The sequence below is a fragment of the Rhineura floridana genome, chromosome 11 (assembly GCF_030035675.1).
Source record: "Rhineura floridana isolate rRhiFlo1 chromosome 11, rRhiFlo1.hap2, whole genome shotgun sequence".
Lineage (NCBI taxonomy): Eukaryota > Metazoa > Chordata > Lepidosauria > Squamata > Rhineuridae > Rhineura > Rhineura floridana.
The window spans coordinates 71,621,747-71,649,017 of NC_084490.1; the positions used below are offsets into that span (position 1 = coordinate 71,621,747).

The 27,271-nt window shown below is 43.5% G+C and overlaps 2 protein-coding genes across 10 annotated transcripts in view; one reads left to right on the forward strand and one right to left on the reverse strand.

The window, feature by feature from the left end:
* Window positions 1-24,891, reverse strand: part of INVS (inversin) — a 220,119-nt gene extending 195,228 nt beyond the window's left edge. For 3 of the 8 annotated variants that reach the window (XM_061589711.1, XM_061589720.1, XM_061589717.1), the window contains exons 1-3: window positions 24,071-24,890; window positions 11,523-11,657; window positions 2,935-3,101 (exon numbers count right to left, since the gene is read on the reverse strand). In XM_061589711.1, coding sequence (XP_061445695.1) covers window positions 2,935-3,101; window positions 11,523-11,628 — 273 coding nt within the window. In that variant the 5' untranslated portion in view covers window positions 11,629-11,657; window positions 24,071-24,890. Of the gene's footprint in view, window positions 1-2,934; window positions 3,102-3,737; window positions 3,839-11,522; window positions 11,658-12,610; window positions 12,742-22,898; window positions 22,989-24,070 lie in introns of those variants that run through there. The other 5 variants (XM_061589714.1, XM_061589715.1, XM_061589712.1 and 2 more) reach the window with 5 other exon arrangements.
* ERP44 (endoplasmic reticulum protein 44) overlaps window positions 24,428-27,271 on the forward strand; it is a 47,257-nt gene continuing 44,413 nt past the window's right edge. Inside the window, exon 1 of one of the 2 annotated variants that reach the window (XM_061589726.1) lies at window positions 24,428-24,659. In XM_061589726.1, coding sequence (XP_061445710.1) covers window positions 24,606-24,659 — 54 coding nt within the window. In that variant the 5' untranslated portion in view covers window positions 24,428-24,605. Of the gene's footprint in view, window positions 24,660-24,960; window positions 25,064-27,271 lie in introns of those variants that run through there. The other variant, XM_061589727.1, reaches the window with a different exon arrangement.

The window sequence follows — 27,271 nt, forward strand, 5'->3', positions numbered from 1 at the left end:
ATCACGAAGGCGACTTTAGCCCCATCATCTGGAAATTCTGTGTGCCTGACATCCAGATATAATTCACATTGAGCCATGAAAGTTGCCAACTGATCACTCTGTCCCGCATATTTTGGGGGCAATCCAATGGGAACCTTTACTGCGGCAACTGGAGGGGCTGTTCGCATCTGGTCTATCGTGGTCTTCAAGGCTTGATTATCCGTTTTCAACGCCTTGACAGCTGCTAGTAGGGCTTGGACATCCGTCTGCAAATCAGCTACCTTAGTCCTCAAGAGTTTCACTTCTTCCGTCTCGGAAGTGGGGTTCGTTCCCCCCCTGCTCCCTTTGACATCTTGTCCCAGTCAAGTGAAGAGAGCGTTGAGGGTGATTGAGGTGGCTCTGTCAAGCTGTCAGGCCCAGGATGAGACTCAGGAACCAGACCAGGGGTTGTAAGTAATTCAGTTTTTATTAGAGTAATGTCCAAACAAAGACTGCGTCTTCTCATGAAGCAGTACAGAAATACAGGTCCTGCGGCATTGAGAGAAAGTTGACAGAGCAAGGGGCTGCTTCCCGCTTGTTCTTTAAGAAGGGGCCAAACAGGCGCGCAACCTTTCGCTCCTCCTTAACTGCCCCTCAGGTACTACCCCCCTTCTCTCTTGTCTTTTCAGATGTCTTCGTGTGCGCGGCGAAGGGGGAAGCATCGGCCCCTCCTCTTCTGAAGTTTCCGATTCCAGTATGGGGGATGGGGGGGGCTGATGGTAAACTGCCTCGTGGCTTTTCTGCCTTGGGCAGCCCTCCCTCTTCTCCCTCCTGTTCTGAGCTTCGGAGAAGGGGAGGCGTGGGAATGTCCAGGGACGATTCTGAAACTCCAAAGCTCTCAGGCTCTCCGTTGCTAAGCAACCCTATCTCTGGCATTTCCTCTGCTTCGTCTTCGCTCCACTCGGGCGAAGTTGCTCCCCCTCCTCCCTGCCATCCGTCTGAATCCCCTTCTTCCAAACCCCCAGGACCCCAACTCTGCCTCCCGACAACCATGCTTGGAATGTAAATGTAATGCCTTCAAGTGGATTCTGACCTATGGCGACCCTATGAATAGGGTTTTCATGAGGCTGAGAGGCAGTGACTGGCCCAAGGTCACCCAGTAAGCTTCATGGCTATGTGGGGATTTGAACCCTGGTCTTCCAGGTCATAGTCCAACATCTTAACCACTACACCACACTGGAATACCATGCCCATTCTGGTTGCCACACCTCAAAAGATATTTGGAGCTACAGAAAGGGCAACCAAAATGATCAAGGGGGTGAACTACCATACAAGAAAAAGTTTGTGGATTTAGTTTCGAAAAAAAGATGAGTAAAAGGGGAGCATGATCGAGGTGTTTCACATGGTAAGGAGAAAGTGAACAAGGTTAGGTTTTTCTCCCTTTCTTGTAATACTGTAACCCTGGAGTCATCCAGTGAAACTGAACATTGGAAAATTCAGAACAGACAGAAGAAAGTACTTCACAAAGTGCATAGTTAAACTACAGAATTAACTACTATAAGATGTAGTGATGGGAATCAGCATGGACAACTTTAAAAGGGGATTAGAGAAATTCATGGAGGACAATGCCATCAGTGGCTACTAGCCAGGACGTCCACTTTCAGAGGCAGTATGGCTCCGAATATCAGTGAGTGGGAAACACAAGTGGAAAGAGCGCTTGTGGTCCTGCTTGTGGGCTTTCCATAGACATGTGGTCAGCCATGGTGAAAACAGAATGCTAGACTTGATGGGCCTTTCGTCTGATCCAGAAAGGCTCTTCTTACGTACAAGGGCAATACATTTATTATAAATGAATTTAAGGATGCAACCTTGAACATGCTTACCTGAGAGCAATTCCCACTGAATTCACTGGGACAACTTTCAGGTGAGATAGCATACAATTGTGCTGCACGTTAGCACAAAGCAACTTAGTTACCAGCTGAGAGCATTTAAGTGCATGGATAAAACTCAAATCAAGGACAGAAACCAGTATTTGTAAGGGTCCAGTGTTTTTCAAAACTGGAACTGATGAGTTTAAAGCACACTGAAGTGTCTAAAGCACAATGTAGAAGTCATTCTACAAACCCAATTTATCCATTTTACATTACTGTTCCTCTTGTCAACTCTCAACTGACTTCCTGCCTAGACTTCCCTAGTTCCAACTTATCGTTTGAAATCATATCATTGTATAATAAAAAGCTTCTAATTTTTTAATCTCAAGGTGCTGAACACAGTTTTTTCTTTATTTAAACATATATTTTACTGGAGCCATTACATGAAAGAACTTATTCTTGAAACAGTTACCTTAATTCTTGCATTATATTTTATTTTCAGTCATGAGTGTAATGTTTAATACACCCAAGCTTTTAAAATAAACTATTAGTGATATATTTAACACTTTGATTTGGATTCCTGCATTGAGCAGGGGGTTGGACTTGATGGCTTATAGGCCCCTTTCAACTCCACTATTATTTGATTCTATGAACGCTCTTCATGAGCAGTAGATTCCTTTGCAATTCTGGACAAAAATTACTTAAAACATAAGATCCCATTTCACTGCTAGTGACACTGTCATCTAAACATTACAATGAATCTGGATACTAAGAGCTACTTTATGCAAATTCCAGGACTTGTGAAATTTGATACTTTTCCCACTTTGAACAGCAGACTACCCCTGCCATATCCCAAACACTTTTTAAAATCGTACTTAAGTTTAAAAAGTAGCTGCCAAGTGGCATGGTGTGGTAGAAAGGAAGGCTATTGTTTGGAAAATACATATTAAAAGTTCAGTACCAGCTACACATTTCTTTGAATTCTGTATTTCCAACCATTGAGCATCTTTAGACTGCAATCCTATACCCACTTACCTGGGACTAAGCCCCAGTAAACTCAGTGGGACTTACTTCTAAGAAGACATGCATGAGATTTCACTATTACCTTTTGTGCAGCAAGATGAAGAGCTGTCCTCTGGTTAAGGTCAGCTTTATTTACATCTGTTCCTGCTTTCAACAAAGCCTCAGCACAGTCTAGCCTATCGGCCAACACACAGTACATTAGTGGAGTTCTCCCAAACTGGTCCTCTTTGTTCTTCAGATCAGGGTTACCTATAAGAATAGGAAGTAAATAGTAGTGTTGGCTGTACAGAAGTTTTATTACATGTGAACATTTACTATTTATTTTGAATTTTTTTTTGTCTGTACATTGATTGAAATATCTTAACCAAATTTGGCATGATGGTACCTGAGGTCATGGAGCAGGTTTTTATCAACTTTTGGATACCCCTGGATGCCATTTTGAAATAAAGTGGCAGACTGCATCTTTACAAAACTGCACTGATTTGGACATCATTAAATATATCGTAACTAAATTTGGTACAATGGTTCTTGAATTCAGGAAGCAGGATTCTTTCTACGTTTTGATATCATTGGACACCATGTTGAATCAAGATGACAGACTGAACCTTTCAAAAATGTATTGATCTGAACACCTTTTACGATACTATAACCAAATTTGGAACAGTTGTTCCTGAGATCAAGGACTGAACTCTTCAAAACCGCATAGATTGTCTGTGAGAGTTTCTGTTGACTTCTTAGAATTCCCAAGCAAAGCTGTGCATTCCCCACTAGTTTTCTATATAACTGAAAAAACAGCACACAAGCTCTTTTAAGATAAAAATGAATGTTTACAGTCTTGCATTGCTAGGGCTGCCAGCAGATGAGAAAAGCAGACAAAAACACAACCTGGAATTCTCTTGTGCCTTTACCATCAGGTAGAGCTGTTTAGGACAAGAAGATAAGGATTATCATCTGCTAATGTCTGCCATTACGATGCTGTTACAGAAGAAAGTCCTGAGAATTAAAAGTTGGCACATTTAAATGTTGCTGCAATATTAAAAATGTCATCAGAGCAACTTGCACTAGGTTCTTAAATCATGAAGGATAGATAGAATAAATCAGCACCAGTTTAAATATTCATCAGTGACAAGAAGTAACATTTTTCTTGGACTGTATCTGCTCCAAGGTGGCAATGTATATATATCTTGCTAGAGCCATCAGCAGGCCTCCTGTTATAGCATTTTGCCAACCTCCTAATTTGCGCAGACTGTTGGTGAGAGCTGTGCTTAAGCCACCTATCACCAATCTAGGGTCTCATCCTTGTCACTCCAAACGCTGCATCACCTGTGTGTACCTCAGGGAGACAGCCACTTTTACAAGCACTAGGACAGGCAGGACATATTACATCAAACAGAACATCACCTGCAGGTCCTGCAATATAGTTTACATCATCAAGTACAAAAGACCAGGATGTCATATCCAATATGTAGGAAAGACCACAACTGACCTACGCACGTGCTTCAGGAACCACAAGTCGGCAATCTTGACAAAAAAGTGGAGCAACCAGTTGCAAAGCATTTTAACATCGAGGGTCACAGCCTGTTGGACTTTTCCATTACAGCGATAGAGATGCCAGCAGATCCAGCAGCATTGACTAAAAGGGAGAACTTTTGGATTTGGACACATTGGCACCACATGGCCTGAACCTGGAGGACAGTACCAGCACTACTTAGCTTCTGCAAATGAAGCATTCTGAGCATTCCATCCTCAAAGCTCTATAACGGCCACCTTGGTAACAGCATTTGTATGTTGGCAGCTGATGAAGGCGGAAGCTGAAACGTTTTGTTAATACAATAAAAACCTCTGTTAGGTTAATCACAATTACGTTTATGTATATATAAAAGACAGTTTTGAAAGCAACAAACAGAACTTCACTCAAGCTTGTTCTGGATCCCTATAAGGATTCTGTTAATCACCTAAAATATATATAAACGTAATTGTGATTAACCAAACAGAGGTTTATATATATATATATATATATATATAAAGAAAACACAAATGGGGGAAAGCTAGACAGAACTCTTCTCACTGACATTTTAATCTTATATGAGCAAGGAGATGTGCTTTTTTTATAAGCAGGTACTGTTTAGGAAAAACTTTATCACTTGTTTCTGCTGAATGCACAAACTGGTCTTTAGTTGTTTTTATAACTTTTATAAAGATGAACAAAAGTAGCAAAAATAAAGAGCAGTATAAATTTTCCCCACAAGATCCAATTACTTCATAAAGAGAAACAAATTAAACAACAGTGTACTTCATGGTCATGTCCAGAGGAAGTTACTACAGAATCTATTGTACAATCTAGCACAAGATGGAAATTTAAAAAATAATCTCATTGGCTTTGATCCTAACTTTCCTTCTGTGACTGTTCTGCTCAGAGTACGAATCACGAGGCGGAAACGAGGATGGAATTAATTCTTGTTTTATTGGGGTAATTGAAACATCAAAGGCAGCACGCTTCATAGACTTACTATGCTAACTCACTTCTATCCCTAACTAAGCTACCTAAGCATACTCTGCAGCGTGTGATGGAAGTTGACTCAGCACCCAGGTCGGGGGGGGCTGCCTTAAGTAGGAAATGTCTTTGCCCATAATCTCTGACTCCTTCAAAGACCCTCCCTCTGGCCGAGGCGCTTCTCACAGCGTCTCGCACGGGGCAAAAGGGGGTGAGCCTCCACCGGCTCATCTGACAATACAGGCTCGATAGGTGCCGGCTCAGCTTCAGGGGGTGGGGATGCGTTTGAAGTTTCAGGGGGGTTGGAGTTGGTGTGCACGCCAGGACATCCTCCAATGGCTCTGTTGAGGCGTCTGGAGGTGGCGTGAAATCTTCTTCGGCGGGAGAACTGTCCGTGGGAGCTGGCACAGAGTCAACCACACCCCCTCCCCCATGGTCTTCGAAAGTGTCAACATCCTCTGATTCTTCCCTTTGCTCTAGCTGAGGCAGCTGAAGCTCATCTAGTCCCCTTCCTTGATCCCCCTGAGGAAACTGGGGCTCAACAGAATTTCCTTCTTCCCCCTTCCCTTGGAAGCCCTTGATGTCCCCCAAAAATCCACTCCTGGGAGTTGGGAAATCCTTGGAAAAGGTATTGGATAATGGTGCGGAGACTGCAGATGGAGGTGAGAGTTGGCAGAAATCGCCCTCCCTTTGTGTGAGTGGAGAAGCAACTTAGGATCTAAGGCACTGTTTGTTTTGAAGTACCATAGTACACTAATTACAAATCATAATTGTTTCCAAATATTTTGGCTATAAATAATGCAACTTGTGTATTAAAATGGTTCACTTCTCAGGCTGCAAACTTAAACCAGAAACAACAGATCCATGAGCTCCACACTACAGGGTTCTTAAACATGTAAATTATTTATTATTATTTATTACATTTATACCCCACCTTTCTTTTCATGATTGAAACCCAAGGCGGCTTACATGTGGTTCCCAGGCGGTCTCTCATCCTGGCACTGACCAGACCTGACCCTGCTTGGACTTCAGCAGGGAGCTCGCCTTATGTGCCTTCAGACCATAGCCTGGTAAACAGAAAGCTTCCAACAGAATACAAAACAGAAGCTTCCAACTCACGCTTTTCAGTTGCAGTTCAGCCAAGAGTTTACTGGGTAGCCTTATGCAAGTCACTAATAGTGCAGTCCTATGTATGTTTACTCAGAAACAAACTCCATTGCGTTCAATGAGACTTACATCTAGGCAAGTGTGTATAGCAGTGGCCTCCCTATTTGGCCTGAAGCATGGTTTGGTTCAAACCATGCCTACCTGTCCATCTCTTGATGTCATGTGATGTCAAGTACAAGACAGGTAAATCCACTCAACAGGCAAATTGCAAAGGAAAAATCAGGAGTGCAGTCTAACTACACTCTCAATTCTTCCTTTGCAGCCAGAATTAAAACCATGGCTACAAAAGAACCATTTTCCTTTGTAGGTACAGCATGAACAAGCAGTACCTGCGAAGGAAGAATGAGTGCTCCCGATTCCTCCTTTGTAGTCAAATCACCAATTGGCAGGTGGAAGGCCTTGCCCCACAATCAAAGTGGTGCAGAGGATATAGGAGCTTTAAATCCAGCCCACCAGCTGGATCCAATTCTCCAACCCTTGTGTACAGGATTGCAGTTTAACTCTCAGTCCTGTTGAATACCTATATTATGGGCACAATCATCAGCCTGTCTTTTTTAGTGTTTTTTAAATGATATGGAAGCCATTCTGGACACCTTTTTTAGCTGACTTTTAAGAGTTGTAAAGATTACTAAAATGATGTCTGAAGTGGTTTGTGCGCCTTAGGAAAATTACAATGCAATTATTAATCAGCAATAATGGTAAGTAATAAGCACAACCTCAGTGGCCATGGGACACTAACATATAATTTTAAAATATTAATAATAAAGTTATCAAAACTCAATTGTCTTTCTGAAACAATCACATCAAACAAGTTTACACTACTTCCAAAACCTTCCCCACTAAAATTTAAATAGATACACACAGCTGAAAAAAGAAACAAGCTGGAAAATGAGATAAATCTTATTAACTCTTCATTAGAAAAAACCTTTCTCAGAACATCCAAAAGGTGGCCAAGATAATAACTTGGATAGGGTTATCTCATTTATGTTTATGGAACTATCCCTACTGGAAGACAGCTCATATACTTCTACAATGAATGGAGAAACATCTCATCTTCATAATCAAGCAGGATTCTTAGATTAGATAACCACACCCTAGAATATATTACCAATCTTTGGGCTCCTCAGGCGACATTTCCCTTCATTCAAGGATCAGTATGTTTTTGGAGCCCCTGCGCAGGCAGCTGTGTAATTAGGGAACTGTTTCTCCTCAGGTGTGAGATCAGTCAAACAGCTTGGATGGTATTTTTCTTTAAGAGCCTAAGCTCTTAAAGCATCTGTGCCCAGAGTGGAATAGTCTGCCAAATCCGTCTCTTTTCATGGGTTTCCCCCCTTAATCTGTGTGCACTTGCATTATTTCCTGTCAAACACAGTGTAAAAGAAGAGGGTATCTGGTGTACCACATTCTAGATTTTACCTTCTCCTTTGCCAGCAATCCTTCATCAAGATACATACCGTATATTCCGTCGTATAAGACGACTGGGCGTACAAGACGACCCCCAACTTTTCCAGTTAAAATATAGAGTTTGGGATATACTCACCGTATAAGACTACCCCTGCTTATGACATGCCATTCTTGCCTTCGTATCGAACAAGTTTGTTATTCCAGATAGCGTAGCTAAGTTTCTTGTTTTTTGTTTGTGTATTCGTTTCCCAGAGTGTGAAGGTTTTGTTATCTGTCTATCCTACGTTTCTTCCTTCCCTCTGTCTTGTGTTTGACATCGTTTGTCTCGTTGTTCCTGGGGAATTCCTTGGGAGGGGGGGCTCCCTTCCCTGATCCTTTCCCCCAGAACTTTAGCCTACGGCTCCCAGAGATACCGCGGCTGCGGTTCTCTCTCTCTAAGGCGGCTGCCTTAGTCTCCTTTTGTTAAGGGAGCTTACGGCTTTCCTTCTCACCCAGCGGCACTCCTCTGCCCTCGTTTAGCCTCGCAGGAGCCGCTGCTCTCTGCTGATCCTAACGGCGATTCCGGGAGACCGCGGCTGCGACTCTCCCTCGCTCAGCAGGCGGCCGCAAGTCTAATCGAGAGCTTCCGATCGCGGCTCTCCGCCTCGCGCCGCCTCGCTCTCTCCCTTTTATCGCCGCCTATTTCGGCGGCCCCAGAGCCTGCGGCTGCGGCTCTTTCCCTTGCTCTGCCTCCCCCTCCCTCCGGCTTTCTCCACGGCAGTTAATTACGCCGCGACGACCATTGAAGCCTGCGGCTGCGGCTCCATTTAAATTTGTAGTCCAGCAATGCCCACTCTTGCGAAATAACTACCGTATATTCCGGCGTATAAGACGACTGGGCGTATAAGACGACCCCCAACTTTTGAGAAGATTTTCCTGGGTTAAAAAGTCGTCTTATACGCCGGAATATACGGTACTCATTCAGCGATAGATACTCAGAGCTTCCTTCCCTCCCTTCAATTCTGCATTGCAATAGATACTGTCATGACCCCTATAACCAGCAGTTAAGGAGCCGGGTCAGGACTCAGAGTTGAGTGCTGAAGATAGGGAGTTCATTGCACCTGAGGCTATTGGACAGGAACTCCCAGCATAACATCCCAAACCATCAGAGCCTATAGGGCCAGAGCCTCACCCCTCACAGGCACCTTCCCCTGAGCCTGAAGAACCAGATGCCTCCCACTGCTTCCCAGTCCAGGAGCACACCAAGAGGAAGGCCATGGAAGAGAGGAGTGCCCATCTACAAGCCAGAGAGTTGGCCCTTTAAGACTCTGAAGCTCTTTCAAGGGAGAGGAGCCTGGAAGATATAGTCTGAAGACAAAGGTATAAAAGGCCTCAGTCTGTTCCCAACCCTTGCTTGAAGCCTGTTGCTCACTTGGAACTGTCCAAGGTCCAGACACCTTTGACTAGCCTTGCCACTTTCTCTGTTGGATTTAGCCTCGGACCAGAATGTGTCAAATTCTTTCTGCAACACTGGGAGAAGTCCTTGTCAGACTGCAGAAGATACATTTGCATGGCAAATGTGAGCAACGTTTTTTGTGTTGAGGGCTACATTCCCTCAGGATTAATATGTTGGGAGCTGCATACCAACCCTGAACAAAGCCAATTATGGGCAGAGACAGTACTGGCTGATGCTCATTGGGTCTGGTAGGGTGGAAAACAGAAAGACCAACATTAGGTACAACCAAAACCAATGACAGGCAGAGTCAATTAAATCAAATTTTGTCCCTATCTTCCTCCCTGCTGAGTTCTACATGGGCAAAACTAAGACTAGGAGAAAGAAGTGACAGGCAGTGCCACTTCCTGGACTGGCTTTAAGTAGGAAGGCAGGCAGGGGCTATCTGACAGAAGATTGAAGTTGGTAATATAGCATCCCATTCACTTTATTGGATTGACTGTCCAGAAACAAAAGCATTCTTGATTAACTTATCTGAAAGAAGGACATCACACTAGTACCATAGACTAACACAGCTACAGTTCTGGAAATCAACTAAAAGTAATTCTTAGGGCTGTGCACCAGATTCAGCCAAGACTTGAGCCAAATTGGGCCTATTTGGAATTTTTCTGTCCTCTGTCAAATCAGGCTGAGACAGCCATGGATCGCTATGGGTTGGATTGGATGTCCCAGTATGATCCAGGACTGTCAGGGGAGCAGGGCATGAGGCAGGAAAAAGAGGCAGCCATCAGGTGGAAAAACCACTCTCCTTCCTGCCTGTTGAGTGGAGGCATAAATCCTGTGGGGTAGAGATGCAGCTTGCAAAACAACACCACACAGGATTGCTCCCTTGCTTCAACAGCTATAGAGCCAAGGGAGCGATCCTGTGGGGTACAGGTGCTGCTTTACAAGCAGCTTCCCTGAAGGAAAGCCACTTGTGAAACAGCACCCTGCAGAATTGACTGCTGCTCTTGGCCAGGAGAGACGAAGAAAACTCAAAATTTCCTTCCCACACCCCCCACCATGTATTTAACTAGGGTTTATTCCCATTCGGGAGTGGCTCTGAGGCGAAGCAGCTGGCCTGATTCCCCCCCCCAAGATTGGGGCCAAGGGATGAATTGGAGGAAGCTGTGCATAGTAACTAGTAATTTTTTTCTGAATTTAGTGTGCCCCACACACCTAAGTAGAGGGAGAGACAAATGGCAGAATCTTACCAATTTATTCTGACAGCTGAGGGGAAGCTTCCTAAGCCACACAACCAGAAAAAAAGTAAAAACAAGGCATCAGATTTACTTTTTATCAAATAAAATAGCACCACTTCTAAAGGTTTTGAAACTACGTAAGTGCTGCACCCCAGGCACAAGAGGAGTTAGATCAGGGAGAGGAGTCAGATGAGGATGAGGTCCCTGCGGGCTTTGAAGGGGGGGATTCTGCCAGCCTGCAGACTTCCTCGGGCGGCACCCCCATCAAGGCAGGTCCTGTCCCACCTGCGAGCTCCCCGCCTGAACCATTGGGAAGCAACCCTTCACACGTGCCAACCCCACCCACGCAGGAATCCCCGCCCAGCACTTCAAACGCTTCCCCGCCAACCAGCTTCCCATTCCCTGAGGTTGCACCATCACCTAGCGAAGCCCCACTGTCAGATGGGCCGTCGGAGGCTCACCCCCACTTGCGAGAAGAGAGACTTTCAGAGGGTGGAACTCCGGAGGAGCAGTCATTTACAGGCAGAGATCTTCCCTACTTAAGCAGGTGCCCGCCCAGGCTCTAGTGCTGAGTCAACTCTCCCCACACGCTGCAGAGACTGTTTAGGTAGGCTAGTTAGGGAAAGTAGTGGGTCAGAGTAGACAGGTTTATGAAGCGCACCGCTTTGGATGTAACCATCACACGAATAAAACGAGAATTAGACCAAACCTCGCCTTCGTCTCATGTCTCGGACTCTGGGCGGGACAATAAAACAGGGAAAAGGTGTTAAAAGTTCAAGAAAAATAAGACAAATAGGAAGAAGAAACTCTGATGGGATGGAAGGATGGGGCAGCTTCAGGAGAAGTCAAGGACTCCATAAAATGAGATTAGAGGCCTATATAGACAAAAACAACAAAGACAGTGGAGCTATATGCATAGGAAACATTTTTACCTGCTATCTGTTTTAGAAGAGCACTCTTATGTCCATTAACAGCAGCAGCATGAACTTGAGATGCTAGTGAGGAACCACTGAGCAGCCAGGTCTTGGAATCATTCATACTCTTCTCTGATAGTTCAGATGTTAAACCTACATAAATACATCATCATCATCATCATTATTAGAACTTTTTACAAGAATGCAGTGTTTTCAGACTTATTATACATTTTAATTTTTAATTTTAGATTTTAAAATTACACTCTTCTACACAAGCTTTCTATAGTAAGAGATCCAGTTCAAAGGCAGATATAAATTAAGAACCCTGGCTATTATTTTAATGCAAATTATCTAATGTGCCACTTCAGCCCCATTTTTTTTATATACTTGGGAGATAACCTGAACTGTTATACTGTGCATTTAAGCCCAACAGGAGGCATTATATACCATATTCAATTTTTAAAGGAAAGAGTTACAAGAGCAAATGAAATTATTTATATTTATGACAAACCCAATTCAAAAAGATGCTGCCCCATAGCAATATAATACAGTGGGAACTCTAAAGCAGAGGGAGACAATTTTGTGGCCACAGGGAGAAGAAAAAATGATTAAAGGGTTTAAAGCCTCCATTAAACAAACAAAACAGATCATGGATGACAATTAATAAATATTAAATAATAAACTCAGGTAAAATAAGGAAGGTTATTATTTATTGTCCACCCTTCACCAATAGGTCTTAGGGTGTGTTACAAAATCTAAAATATTTAAGCAAGTGGCATAGAGTAGTGTGGCCATTAGATGCAAAGGGAATTTCAACAGGTGAGGCTTTGCATCCGGTCACTGTAGCACAGAATGTTGGATACAGACTTGGGGCACCTTGGTTAAAATCCTTCTTATTCATGAAGCTCATAGGTGGCCTTTGGCAAAGTACTGTGCCTTAAAGATTAACCTACCTCCAAGGGATGCTGAGGTGGGTGGGGAATCCTAGCACACTACCCTAGGCTACTTGAGAGAATGGCAGAATGCAAGTGTAATCATTTTGTCACCAATCTTTGTACAGTTTATCTAATCAGAATAGTTGTGTTTTTGAGTCATAGTAAGCCCACCTGTGGAAAAAATGTTTAGCCTTCTCCATTGTAATTAAACAAAGACAAGATGCCAGATGGAGCTCATTCTTGTCCCAGATACAGGGCCAGATGTATCTATGAAAAAACAGGTATAGTGTTCTTCTAAATCCCTAGAGACCAGAGGGAAGTTCAGGTAAGTAAAACTGCTTGCAAAAATTGCACTACACTACCACTCAGCATAATACATAAGCACAGCACCTCTCACATTACTCTGATTTAGTTTAATAAAGATTTGCATAACACTGGGGACAGGAGAAAAGTTTTCATCTTCCTAGTTACTTGCATGTATTTCCCACTTCGAGAATCACAACGTTACAGGCATTCATATCACTCTACTAGATGAGAGCATTGTAACTGTACACCTATGTCAGATGGACTAGCACTCTTCCTTAAGACCAGACTTAAATCCAGCACTGCTCCTGGATATCCAGGAGTCCTTTTTACCAGCTTAGGTTGATATGACTGTTGCACCCTTTCTTACACAAGGTCTTGGTCATTACTCATGCTTGACTAGCAACATCCAGATTAGATTAGTGTAAAGTACTCTACATGGAACCACCCTAAACAGTCAGAAAACACAACTGGTTCAGAAGGCAGCTGCCAGACTTCTTACCAAGAAACTCACTTTCATATTATGGTCTAGGCAACATGGATTTGGGTAGGCTATGTATTTTGTAACAACTAGCCATTTTGCTAATTTACATTTTTGTACTGATATGTCATACCACAAAACCATTTGCTGAAGGGTGCATCTTGCATCCGTTTCAATCATCTTGACCAATCAGATGTGCATTTTCATTCTATGGCTGTTGGGGGTCTTCTGGGCCTACACACTTTTTCCCTCTCTCAGTGGCCTGACTGAGCAACAGCACTTAGCAAATTTCTCATTGCTATATGCACAAGAGACTGATCTCCTGCAATGCCAACTCTTAATCATGCAAAGAACTCAAATTAAAAATCCAAGATGGCAACGGGGAGAAGGATGACGGCGGCCTGGGCTCCTTATACCTACCCTGAGAACTGGCGGGGATTCAAAGCCCTCATTGCCGTCCAGTATACCAGTGCCGAGATTAAGATCCTCTCCACTCCGCCACAGTTTTGCTTTGTGCAGACCAACAAGACCCCAGCGTTCCTGAGGAAATTTACAGCCGAGGAGCCCCACCAGTCGCGCTCTTTGGGCCGCTGGCCCCGAAGTGGAGCAGCCGTTGGAGAGTGAGGGAGAGCGTGCAGCAGGAGCGGGAGTGGGAGCCGGGGCCCAGCAGTAGTGCTTTTAGCGGCAGCAAGAGCCCCGCCGCCAATGCCACCAGTAGCACCACCAACACCAGCAGGCCCGCCAACACTCTTCCCCGTGCAGCACGCCCCTTCCTCATGACGGTTCCGCAGCAGCCTTGGCTCAGCCTCAAGGACACAGGCAGGCCGGTGGCAGCGGACATGGCTGTGCCAGCTCAGTGAAGGTGGAGGAGGCAACAGCAACAGCAGCAGGTCTGTTTCTTCAGGAGCCTTTCCTGCGTGTTCCTTCAGGACTAATCTAACTTTTGCCTTCCTGAGCCGCTTCAAGGAGCAAGTTAGCTACCGGGAAGGGCCTCCTGTAGGCACCAAGCCTCCTTCCATCATGGGACTCAAGGCAGCGTACGTGAGGTTTCTTTGCAGATATCCATCCAGGCCTGACATACCCAGACCTGCTTAGTTCCAGCTAGGTAGTGGACTCATGGACTTATGTGCTTTTAGACGGTACCCTGGGGGCAATTTTAGCGCTGCAAGTGTTAAGTTGGAAATGCAGATTGTGATGGTTATTGTTATTTAACTCTTGTAAATTGTGTTTGTAAATCGTATTGCTTTATTTTATTGATTTATTGTATTTTGATATTTGTGTCTTCTGTAAGCCGCCTTGAGGGCCTTGGGCCGAAAGGCAGGGTATAAATAAATACCGTATATTCCGGCGTATAAGACGACTTTTTAACCCTGGAAAATCTTCTCCAAAGTCGGGGGTCATCTTATACGCCGGGTGTCGTCTTATTAGGGTTGCCATATTGCCTGGATAGCCGGGTTTTACCCAGATTCTAAGCATGCCACCCAGCGCCCGGCTAGCCCCTTAGGTGGCCCGGATTCTCAGCTTTCATTTTAAAAAAAATTAAATTTCTAGATGGTGCGGTTCTCAAGATATATATAAAAACGTCAGGCACCCCCCCCCCGGTTAAATCTTTTTTTAAACTACTGTATAGCACTTCGTAGCTTTAACCCCGCCCGTTCAGGATTTCAGCCAATCAGTGAAGTGTTTGTTTGGTGGCAGTGTCTGCAATTGCGAGGCCAGAAAATGGTGGTTTCCCCTCCTGTTTATCTGAAAATCTCATAACTTGGGTAGGTATATACATTTCAGTTTTTCCCCCTGTTGTGTGTAGGAGTCAGATCCTGGGCAGTGTTTTGAAAACCTTCCCAATAGCTGCTTTTGGGGGTAAAAACAGTGCTAATCCCATATGTCCAGAGTAAATCCTATTGAATTCAGTAGGAATTACTTTTGAGTAGACATGATTATGAATGTGCTGAAAATCAATGGGACTTTGGAGTGAATGTAAAAAAGAATTGTGTTTGTGTTCTCTTTCTGCCCCCCCCCCCCAGTCCTATTTTAAAGCAAGTAGGCAGGGCTTACTTAGGTATTGCAGTTTTTATTCTGTAGGAAACTAATACTGATTTTTAAAAAACTAATACTGATTTTTCTGCAATGACCAATTGGTTTGACAATAAACTATTATATGGGCTGTATGTATTTATACATCTGCAGTGTGTGCGTGTGTGAGTCTTTCCAACACCCCTGTGAGGTAGGGTTGGAAACCAAGGCAGCTCACAACAAGAAATAAAGCCATTTAAAATCCAATAACCATAAAAACAAGTATAAACAGTTGCAAAACAGTGTAAAGTGGCATGATTTGGAATTTTGGGTTGTGTGAATGAAGTTGCTTATCACTTGAGGTTGCATTTCTGTCCCTGTTTGAGTAAGCCCCATTGAATACGCTGGGACTTGCTTCTGAATAAATAAATTTAGGATTGCACTATAAATATCTTTACAGTTTGTGTAAATAATAAATATATTTGATAGTTATACTTATATAAATATTTCTTCATTTATCATATTTTTGGTTAGGAATCCTGACTGATTGTGAGATGCTTAGTTTTTTGCCTTATAGGAATCTTGTTGTGGTTGGTATGGTATTACATTTAGGAAAGTGTTACTGCCTTCTGTATTTTTTTTCCTATTTGCATTTCACTTATCTTTAACCTCACTCCGTTACAGCCATAGAAGCAACAGCAGCATATGCAAGATAATTAACTCCCATTAGTGATAAGAACAAGAATTTATAATTATTATTTCAATTAAAACAAGAGGCTTATCAACACTTTGAAGAGAACCAGATATTTATTTTCTTTCTGAGCCCAGGACTGGGTCTTTCATGATGCCCGGGGTGTGTGTGTGTGTGTGTGTGTGTGTGTCTGTGTGTGTGTGTGTCTGTGTGTCTGTGTGTGTGTCTGTGTGTCTGTGTGTGTGTCTGTGTGTGTGTGTGTCTGTGTGTGTCTGTGTGTGTGTGTGTGTGTGTGTGTGTGTGTGTGTGTGTGTGTGTGTGTAGAGTCGATAAGACAGACATCCTGGCATTGATAATCGAATTAGCAAGGTATGTGTGGGGTTGTTGTACACTTCCAGGCTCAGTTTCATTTTGAGTATGGAGGTGGAACCTGTGTAGATGTGGTTATCAAAGGGAGAAGAAATTTTGAGTTAAGCAAAGCTCTGCTTTTATAAAACCTAAGAAACATACAGTACTTTGAATGTCTGAGTGCCTGCACCAGTGGAATACTGGAGGAACTTGTAAAACTTGCTGCAACAGTATTTAGAACTGAGCATGTGGTGTGAAAGACTCCTTTTCCTAACATTTTGGCTTGTTTTTCTCTGATTGTGTATTTTTATTGTTTTTACTATATTTGTAAGCTGTGCTGAGCTCTGTTTTTAACAGCAAAAGGGCAGGATATAAATTCTCTTAATCAATCAATAAATACTCCATAGTGTTGGAAACTAGAGTCTAGGCATTTAATGTTGCTTTTAAAAAAAAGATTTCTCACATCTTTCCCCAGTTTTTGGTGGTAATTCCTAGGCACAAAAACAAAACAACTGGACAATCCAAATATTAATACTTATAAGTTTATAAGTGACAGTTTTCCTGCTAAGTACCTGCATGTCATAAGCAGGGGTAGTCTTATACGGCGAGTATATCCCAAACTCTATATTTTAACTGGAAAAGTTGGGGGTCGTCTTATACGCCCAGTCGTCTTATACGCCGGAATATACGGTAATAATAATAATAACCATTTTTATAGCATCCACCATTTTGGGTAAATAAACATTTTGAATTTGGCATGTTAGCTCTTTCCAATTCCCTCAAGTAAGCAACACAATGTCGGCAATTCTCTGGTATTTCTAAATTAGTTGTAATCTAGTGCAATAACCACTGTGGTGTGAAATTATCTACAAATTAAAGGTTGCTAGGTGACATTTTCATGAACACACTGGTAAGGTATAGAATCATAGAGTTGGAAGGGGCCTTGTAGGCCATCGAGTCCAACCCCCTGCTCACAGCAGGAAATCCACAGCTAGAGCATCTCCCGCAGATAGCTGTCCAGCCTCTGCTTGAAGACATCCAGCGAAGGGGATCCCATCACCTCCTAGGCAGTCGGTTCCATTGCCGAACTGCCCTTACTATCAAGAAGTTCCTTCTAATGTCCAATCTGAATCTACGCTCCTGAAACTTAAAACCATTAGACCTAGTCCTACCCTCTGGGGCAGCAGAGAACAAATCTGTACCCTCCTCTATGTGACAGCCCTTCAGGTACTTAAAGAGTGTAATCATGTCGCCCCTCAGCCTTCTCTTCACCAGACTAAACATGCCAAGTTCCTTCAACCTTTCCTCATAAGACTTGTTCTCCATACTGGCTATCATCCTCGTCACCCTTTTCTGAACCCGCTCTAACTTGTCTATATCTTTCTTAAAATGAGGCGCCCAGAACTGAACGCAGTATTCCAGATGAGGCCTGACTAATGCAGAATATAGTGGGACTATTACTTCCCTCGACCTGGAAACTATAGCTCTGTTTATGCATCCCAAAACCGTGTTTGCCTTTTTTGCCGCAGCATCACACTGCTGGGTCATGTTCAACTTGCGATCCACTACAATTCCAAGGTCCTTCTCACACGCACTACTGCTAAGCCGGGTATTTCCCATCCTGTACCCATGCATTTTGCTTTTGTGGCCTAAGTGCAGAATCTTGCATTTGTCTTTATTGAATTTCATTTTATTAATTTCAGCCCAATTTCCTAGTCTATCCAGGTCCCTTTGGATTTTATTCCTGTCTTCCATTGTGTTAGCTATCCCTCCCAGTTTCATATCATCCGCAAACTTCATAAGGCTTCCCTCCACCCCGTCATCTAAGTCATTGATGGGTTCAGCTGTAAGTGTGAAGAGACACACAAGCACATCCATTATTAGCTCGTTAACAGGGCAGGCTGGTTGAAGCATTATCACTCCCCTTTTGTGACAATTTCACTGGCTTCCAGTTTCTTCCCAAGCCCAACTCAAAGTGTGGTTTGATTCCTAAACACTTTGGAACCAGAATACTTTAAGGACCAGCTTCTCTCATATAAGTCTAACCACATATTGCAATCTTCCTGCTTGGTGTGTTTCCACACAGTTTGAGATATCTTGGGTACAGAGGCAGAGTCTTTTGGATAGTGGCAAATGTGAATGAGAAATTTCAAGTTCATCACTGTTCTTGTTTCACAATGACTGTGTTCGCTGACTCTGGTTTTTGTTTTCTTTTTAAAATTGTTCTATTACCCACTGTAATCTAAAGCAAACAAATAGCCTTAAAAAAAAATCATAATTTGTGACCCCTCAATATACTCAGTGTAACAGCCAAAATCTAAGAAAAATGGGGAAGGAAACTGAATCTTCACTTACTCAGTGAAGTAAGAGTAAATCTCTACAATGTGACCTGGCAACTTGTGAAAACTCAACAGCACTAACTCTCTCACTGGATCTCATGTAGGGTGCCCAGATGCAAAAGAGGGCAGTGCTCCTGCAATATTAACAGTTGTGCAGAAGTACACAAACTACACCTGCTGAAATGTCTTTTTCTACACAACTATTAAAGGTGCAGAAGCCCTGCCTTCTTTTTCACCTGGCCAGTCTACACCCATGATTCTTCTCTGTACAAATTCCTGTGTGTTGCAGCCCAATTTAAACTAAAGCCTCCGGGGGATGGAGATGATAGCTTAAAGACCGATCCAAAGACAGCGGATTGTAAACGCAACGATTTGAACGGTACAGCAGACACTGGGAGGGAGAAAGGGATGCACGGCAAAGCTCATGGTATATTAACGGAGGAATCCAATCGGGACAAAAGAGACTTCTGGTGTCTATATATCAACGCGCAGAGCTTGGGAAACAAGCAAGGGGAGCTTGAAGTCTTAGTGCATCAAGGCAAATATGACTTCATAGGGATAACAGAAACTTGGTGGGATGATTCCCATGATTGGAATATAGCCATTCAAGGATATAAACTCTACAGAAAGAATAGAAGCAACAGAAAAGGAGGGGGAGTAGCATTATACGTCAAAGACAAATACACCTCTATGAAAATCCAAGAGAGCGACCAAGGGGGTCCGGTAGAGACCATTTGGGTAAAAATAAATGGAGAAACAAATAAAACCGACATGGTAGTAGGTGTCTACTACAGACCCCCTGGCCAAGAAGAGGTGGTAGACGAGGCCTTTCTTAAGCAAATCTCTGAAATCTCAAGGAGGCAAGAAGTAGTACTGATGGGGGACTTCAACTACCCGGATATCTGCTGGGAGACAAACTCTGCGAAGCACAAAGCCTCCAACAAATTCCTGATGGGCCTTGCTGATAACTTCCTCTTTCAAAAAGTAGAAGGAGGAACAAGGGGATCGGCAATCCTGGACCTGATCTTAACTAACACGGACGAATTGGTCACGGGAATTAAAGCAGTCGGTACCTTGGGGGAAAGTGACCACGTAATGCTGGAATTCGTGATTCTGGGGAAAGCCAAAGAAGAATATAGTCAAATACGGACCTTGGATTTCAGGAAAGCCGATTTTAGCAAGCTCAGGGAAATGATGGGTAGGATCCCGTGGCTAGATAGACTAAAGAAAAAAGGAGCCCAAGAAGCGTGGGAGTTCATGAAGAACGTATTACAAAAAGCGCAATCGCAAACAATTCCAAAGAGAAAGAAAAGCGGAAGACATTGGAAAAAGCCAATGTGGCTACACGGAAGACTGGTGGAGGAGGTAAAAGTAAAGAAGAGCATGTATAAAGAATGGAAGGAAGGACGCATCACCAAGGAAGAGTACCGACGAGCAGCTCGGGCTTGCAGGAATAGCGTAAGGAAAGCTAAAACCCAGAATGAGCTGAGGCTGGCGAAGAACAACAAAAAGGGGTTTTTCAGATATGTTCGAAGCAAGAGAAAGACCAAGGAAACAGTGGGACTGCTGCTCAATGAGGATGGCAAAATGTTGACAGATAACGAGGAAAAAGCAGAACTGCTCAACGCCTATTTTGCCTCCGTTTTCTCCAAAAAAGGGAACAGTGTGCAACCTTGCATCAGTAGTAATCTCAGTAAGGGGTTGGGACTGCAGTTCGAGATTGATAAGGAGATAGTCAGGAAATACCTAGTTAACCTAAATGAGTTCAAATCTCCAGGGCCTGATGAACTGCATCCCAGAGTATTGAAGGAACTTGCGGATGTACTCTCGGAACCTCTTGCCATAATCTTTGAGAAATCCTGGAGAACGGGAGAGGTGCCAGAGGATTGGAGACGGGCAAACGTCGTCCCGCTCTTTAAAAAGGGTAAAAAGGAAGATCCGGGGAATTACAGGCCGGTCAGTCTGACTTCGATACCAGGAAAGATATTAGAACGGATAATAAAAGAGTCCATTGGCAACTATCTAGATGACAATGCTGTGATTAGAAGGAGCCAGCATGGTTTGTCAAGAAAAAATCCTGTCAAACAAATCTCATCTCTTTTTTTGATCGGGTCACTAGCTTAATAGATGGTGGAAATACTGTAGATGTCATCTATCTAGATTTCAGCAAGGCATTTGACAAAGTCCCCCATGACCTTTTGATTAGCAAACTAGTCAAATGCGGACTACATGGAAATACTGTCAGGTGGATTCACAACTGGTTGGAAAACCGTACTCAAAGAGTGGTCGTCAGTGGCTCTGCTTCGGACTGGAAGGAGGTCTCGAGTGGAGTGCCACAGGGTTCTGTCCTGTGGCTGATACTCTTCAACATTTTTATCAATGACTTAGATGATGGAGTGGAGGGAAGCCTTATGAAGTTTGTGGATGATACAAAACTGGGAGGGATAGCTAACACAATGGAAGACAGGAATAAAATCCAAAGGGACCTGGATAGATTAGAAAATTGGGCTGAAATTAATAAAATGACATTCAATAAAGACAAATGCAGGATTCTGCATTTAGGCCACAAAAACAAAATGCATGGGTACAGGATGGGAAATACCCGGCTTAGCAGTAGTGCGTGTGAGAAGGACCTTGGAATTGTAGTGGATCGCAAGTTGAACATGACCCAGCAGTGTGATGCTGCGGCAAAAAAGGCAAACGCGGTTTTGGGATGCATAAACAGAGCTATAGTTTCCAGGTCGAGGGAAGTAATAGTCCCACTATATTCTGCATTAGTCAGGCCTCATCTGGAATACTGCGTTCAGTTCTGGGCGCCTCATTTTAAGAAAGATATAGACAAGTTGGAGCGGGTTCAGAGGAGGGCGACGAGGATGATAGCCAGTATGGAGAACAAGTCTTATGAGGAAAGGTTGAAGGAACTTGGCATGTTCAGTCTGGTGAAGAGAAGGCTGAGGGGTGACATGATTGCACCTGAAGGGCTGTCTCACAGAGGAGGGTACAGATTTGTTCACTACTGCCCCAGAGGCAGTAGGTCTAATGGTTTTAAGTTGCAGGAGCGTAGATTCAGATTGGACATTAGAAGGAACTTCTTGACAGTAAGGGCAGTTCGGCAATGGAACCAACTGCCTAGGGAGGTGGTGGGATCCCCTTCGCTGGATGTCTTCAAGCAGAGGCTGGACAGCTATCTGCGGGAGATGCTCTAGCTGTGGATTTCCTGCTGTGAGCAGGGGGTTGGACTCGATGGCCTACAAGGCCCCTTCCAACTCTATGATTCTATGATTCTATGAATCTGCTGCAGCCCAGATTCTGTGCCTTTATCAGCAGCAGCCCAATACACAGGAACTGACTAAGTGAAGCTTTTCCTGGCAAAGAAATAAGTGAGCTTCGTCTGCTAATTTTTCTCTCTCATGCTGTTGTAGGAATTGTAGCCAAGAAAAAGTTATAGGAATGAAGCCAAGAAAAAAAGACAACTCAAAACCAGAGCACAATCTCTCTAACTGCATGTGGGGGGCTGGACACTAGGATGGCCAGATGCACAATGGGAAGAGCTCCCGCATCTTCAGTAATTGCGTCCAAGAATTTTAGCAGGTGTTGCTTGAATGATGAACTACCCTTGCTGACATTCCCTTTTCTCTACAATGCTTGTAGCTGAAGGAGCTATGTCTCCTTTTGTATCTGGCCAATCTGTCAGATAAACTCGTGCTCATTTCCAGTTGCACTAAAATCTTGGATTTCTCCATTGATGTCTATGGGCAGTTCTCATTTTCATCCCTGGGGACATTTAAACATAGCTTTTCAGTTTGTGTGTTATGTTACAGTTTATTTCTAGGCTGTCTTGTGGCCAAAAAGCTTCCCAACATAGCTTACAAAGAATATGCACAAATACAAAATACAATATACAAGTAAGGAAAAAAAGAGAAATTACAAAAATTTCATACAATGAAAACTTAACATAAAAAAACCCCCTACACACCTAAAAGCCAAATACATTCATCTCCCTGGCAAAAGGCAGTCCTGAGAAAGAGGTTAAAAAGTATGGTCTAGGAGATGAATTATTCAGACAATTAGATCTTTTTTGTACACTTTTGGTATAACCATCTGTTTCCTCTTCCCTATCTAGCCACTCCATTCTATTAATCCTCCACCCAGATGTCAGTTTTATCCCAAATTAGTTTCTCAACATTCAATCTCATTTAATTCTTATGGGACTGTTTTGAGAGAGCTTCTCCTCCTTAGATTCCCCTCCCCTGCCCGCCAAATATTGTTTGTACATATCCAAACCTTGAGGTTCTTCTGAGTCTGCTCTCTCTTGCGCATGGGTGCAGCCGTTTTTGGTGAGAGCAGCACAGAACAGCCACTGAGCACTCTCCACTGAAATTTGGAAACAGAATGTATGATTTTTTTCTTGTGAATTGATTATACTATATTTAGATTTCCTTTGTTTAGAACCAAAAGCAAAAATTATAACAGAACCTGACAATCTCTTCCTTACCTTCTACCTAGCTAGGTATTCACTCAAAAGTGTGCTTTTTCTCTTCACATGGGAGAATTTCCTTTAAAGCAAGTTACTTCAAGGTAGTTCACAATGTACAAAAAATGTTCTGGGAAGAAGAGGAGGTTGGATGCTTGCAGGCTTACATTTCCCTGTACAACAGGGTGTGTTTGTCCTGGCAGATATGTTCACCCAAGAACAAGCTGTAATGTTCCCACCCACTCTGGTAGCACCCCACAAGTCCGAGGGGCTCAGGTGGTGAGTACTAGATTTGGCTACTTGAGACCTGGATTAAAATCTCTCCTGAACCTTGAAGCTCACTGGGTTGGTCCAAGGTATTTTGGCATCTGAGACAGAAAATTCAAGTAGTGCCCTCCTCACTGTTAGTAATAAATTAATTAATTTGAAATTTGGCACCAAAACCTGCTACCTTAAGCAGTATCTGAGAGTGCCAGTCCTGTTACTGAGAAAGCTTGAGTAAGTCTCTCTTTCTCTCTCTGCCTAGCCTACCTGATGGTATTGTGAGATAAAAGGGGATAACTCTATGTAAACCTCCCTATATGAGCAAACACACTACCCGAAGACATTGTGGCATTATTGTTAATTCTTATTATTAGTCTCTTTCCTTGCAAAGCAACCCAAAGAGACTTAAAGCAATAAAATTAAAACCAATTATAGCAGACAGAAAGAAAATCTTCATACGGGTATAAAGATGACTGGGTGAACTTGGCCTGTCAGCCTGAACTACTTCACAGGCTTGTTGTGAAGAAAAACACTAGAGAAGAAAATATGTCCCGACCCTTGCCAAGAGCTTCTTGAAGGAAGGTTGGAATGAAATAAAGGCAGAAAACACCCACGTTCTCCAAAATGAAGTTAATATGAAGATATTGGGCCCTGACTGTTTACAGCCCTCAGAAGCGACCGATCCCAAGGCTTACTCCCTCCTTCCTCCCTCGCTCACCTTCCGTGTTACTTAACACAGTCTTCTGCTCCTCTCCTCGTAGAAAAAAAGTTGACCCCACCCAGAGGACTCTTTCTTTCGGTGGGGGTTTCTGCCAGCCAAGGCTGCACCGCTCCGTCACCCCAGACCAGTTCCTAGCGCATTGTGGGAAGTCCACACACACGCCTGGTCCCGCCGTAGGAGCTTGCCTGCGCTTCCCAAAGAGCGCTGCAAAACAGGCTGTTCGCAAGCGCCAAAGGCTGTTGTTGCTCTCTACAGCCAGAGAGGGCGCTCGTCCAACTATAAACCAACCCGTCTCGGATTGAAACTATATTTCCCGGCGTGCCTCGCCAACGCTCCTAGAACCCGGAAGTATGTGTAGGTTTCTGTAAGAGGGGCGGGTACAAGCGAGGCTGGGTCTCTTCTGCCGGTGGAGCTTACGCACCCGCCGCTGTGGAATTCCTTTGGAGGCCGGGGGAGAGAGTGGGGAGACTGGTAATCCACCGCCCGTCCACCTCACGCACTTCCCTACCCCGCAGCACCACCGGCCTCGACCATGAGAAGTGCCGCCATCTTCCCAGACCCCGGCTGCCGTCTCCTCCTCTTTCTGGTGAGGAGAGGGTAGGGCTGCTCGGTCGGTCGGTCTGTCTGTCTCTCTGAGGGAAAACGGAGAAAAACCGGGGGGATACTTAATCGCGTAAGAGCAGGGGGGTGTTGTGCCTTGCATCTGCTGCTTTCCCCCTTCATCTCCCCCCCCCCTTTGTGGGAGCCGGCGCCACTGGAGGCAGGTCGGGTGTGGCGGCCGCCGCGCTGGTGTGGCTCAGCCTGATAGGCTGCGAGCTATTCGGACCCGGAATCGGTATATAGCCGGTGAGTGGGCGGGGTCCGCGTTGACCCCTCCAGCCGCTGAGGTCAAGGAAGAGGGTCTTGTTTCGGACTCTGTCTCCCCCCCACCGCTGCCGCAATAGAAGGGAAGGGCGCGCGTGTTGCTGCTACTGAAGCCTATTTTAGAGAGTGTGTGTTTGTATCCTCTGCCACTGTTAAGTTCTGTATTAACTAGTGAGTGCAGAGTGCTCGTATTTGTGATCTTTCTTTAATTTTTTTTAAAAAACGTGTTTTGCTGTTTCATAATTGAGAAAGCATTGTGTGATGTCTGGTATATAAAGTACCACCATCTAAGTTCCTCCAGACTTGGCGATTAGGACCGCTACCATATCTGGAGTGGAGATAGCTATAGGGATTTAGCTTTACAACTTTTCATGAATGTTGCCAAATGATGGTGTTGAATCTGCTCTGGGGAGAACTGGTTTTGTGTGTGATATACAGTTGAATAAATATAGATATGAAGTCCATGAATTATTACTGTATTAGAATTTCTGCACTTTAAATGAGGGAGTATAAGAAATGAACTATTGTAACTGAAGACTTAATTCATAGCAACTGTTTCCTCTGGTGTTCCTGATTGATTGATTGATTTGATCACTCTTTTTCTTACAGCTAATTCTGCTATGATAGTCCTGTACTTCTATCTGAAAGGCACAAGTATAGAGCTTTGCAGGGTGTGAGAAACAGTCACAATTTAAATACTTTGTCGTAGCAGAAAAATGAAATATTACTCTTACAGAGTTCAACTTCTTAAAGCAGGTCTGCCATATTCACATGTCAGAGCAGGGGATTGACACCGTGGCCTTATAGGCCTCTTCCAACCCTACTATTCTGTGATTCTACTTTGTTCTATAACTCTCTCTTTAAGGACTGGTAAACTTGAACTGTGACATTAGTAAACACAGAATTCTGTTGTGCCTTCTTTCAAGGAAATATTTAGGAACTTACTCTTTAAGGAACTTTTTGAAGCTCAATCATAATGTGCTGGGCAGTTTGTCAAGTGATAGAAATCACCTAATGGCAAAAAAGGGGAATGAAAGTTGGTGGGCCCAAGGGTAGCTTCCTTTATTGGGAGTGCACAGAGCTGTCTTCAGCTATGAAAATTGTAGTTGCTTGTAAAAGAAGTTTCTTAAGGTTATCATGACTGCTTTTTCTATATTCCAGTTTCAAATGTTCCGGTTTTAAACATTAAACATCCAGTTAAATGTTCAAAAGTTGTCCCATTGATTTAAAGAATACTTACTTCCAAGCAAATGTGTTTAGGATAACCTTGGTTGCAGAAAGCTATATAGTGTTACAATGGCATTAGCCACTCGTTCCTGCCTTTCCTGTGAGGTTGGACTGCCTGACAGATGCCCTTTGTGTAATTTATGTATGTCACTGCATGCTGGGTTCCCCAAATCTGGACATGTGGAAATCAAGAAATCTTTACTGAAGTATCTTAATGAGGAAGAAGCAGACTTGAGTCAGCTCCCTTGTGTTCAGCCAAGTAACATTTAATCTCACTCATGTCTAAATTGCTCTGTGATCAAGTAAGGTCTTTTAACTCCAGTTTTCTATCTCAAGATTGTTTATAACAGGAATCAAGATAAAGAAATAGGAGATAATCAGAAAATGAATAAAAAGAAAAACAGTAATTTTCTAACTTTCTTTCTCTAACATAGTTACTGTGATTTTAATGGGACAGCAGCATCCTTATTTCATGCACGGGGATGCACAGGGCCCATTGACACTGAATGAACAGACAGACTTCCCTTGGCCAAAGAGAAACCAGGACCATCTCAGGCTATCCACTGAGTGTCCCAGAAGCAATATGATTGACAAATTGACATCCAATCAAATAGAATTCAATGACTTGCCAGATCCAACATATAGCTGGAATAACAATACTTACCATCTTCCTTAACCCGTGGAAGTAGCTTTAGATAGTATACATTGGGAAAGATTCCTCTTTGGTTTCTGTTGGGCAGGTTAAAGGGTAAAAACAGCCTTGTGTGCCTGTATGTATTTTTTGCCTTGCCCCCATAATACTAGCTAGTCCTCCTCTGGTGGTCTCTTCCCTCCCCTCCCACCCCCTAGCAAAAACCCAAAACCCTTACTGTTGCAAAGCAGAAGGACCTAAGAACAAGCCCCATAAGTTGTCTTGTGAACTCCTACTATTAGTTGCTGCCTCCTCCTTTGCAAACATAAGGGTTTTGTTAGGAGAATGGGTATTGCTCACCCATTTGGAGTTCTTGAAGTGTTCCAGTGAAATTTAGTAGGTACTTTTAAAAAAAACAACCCAAATGGTTAAAGATGAAGGAGAGGGGGTCTTTAACATATCACTACTTAGGCTCT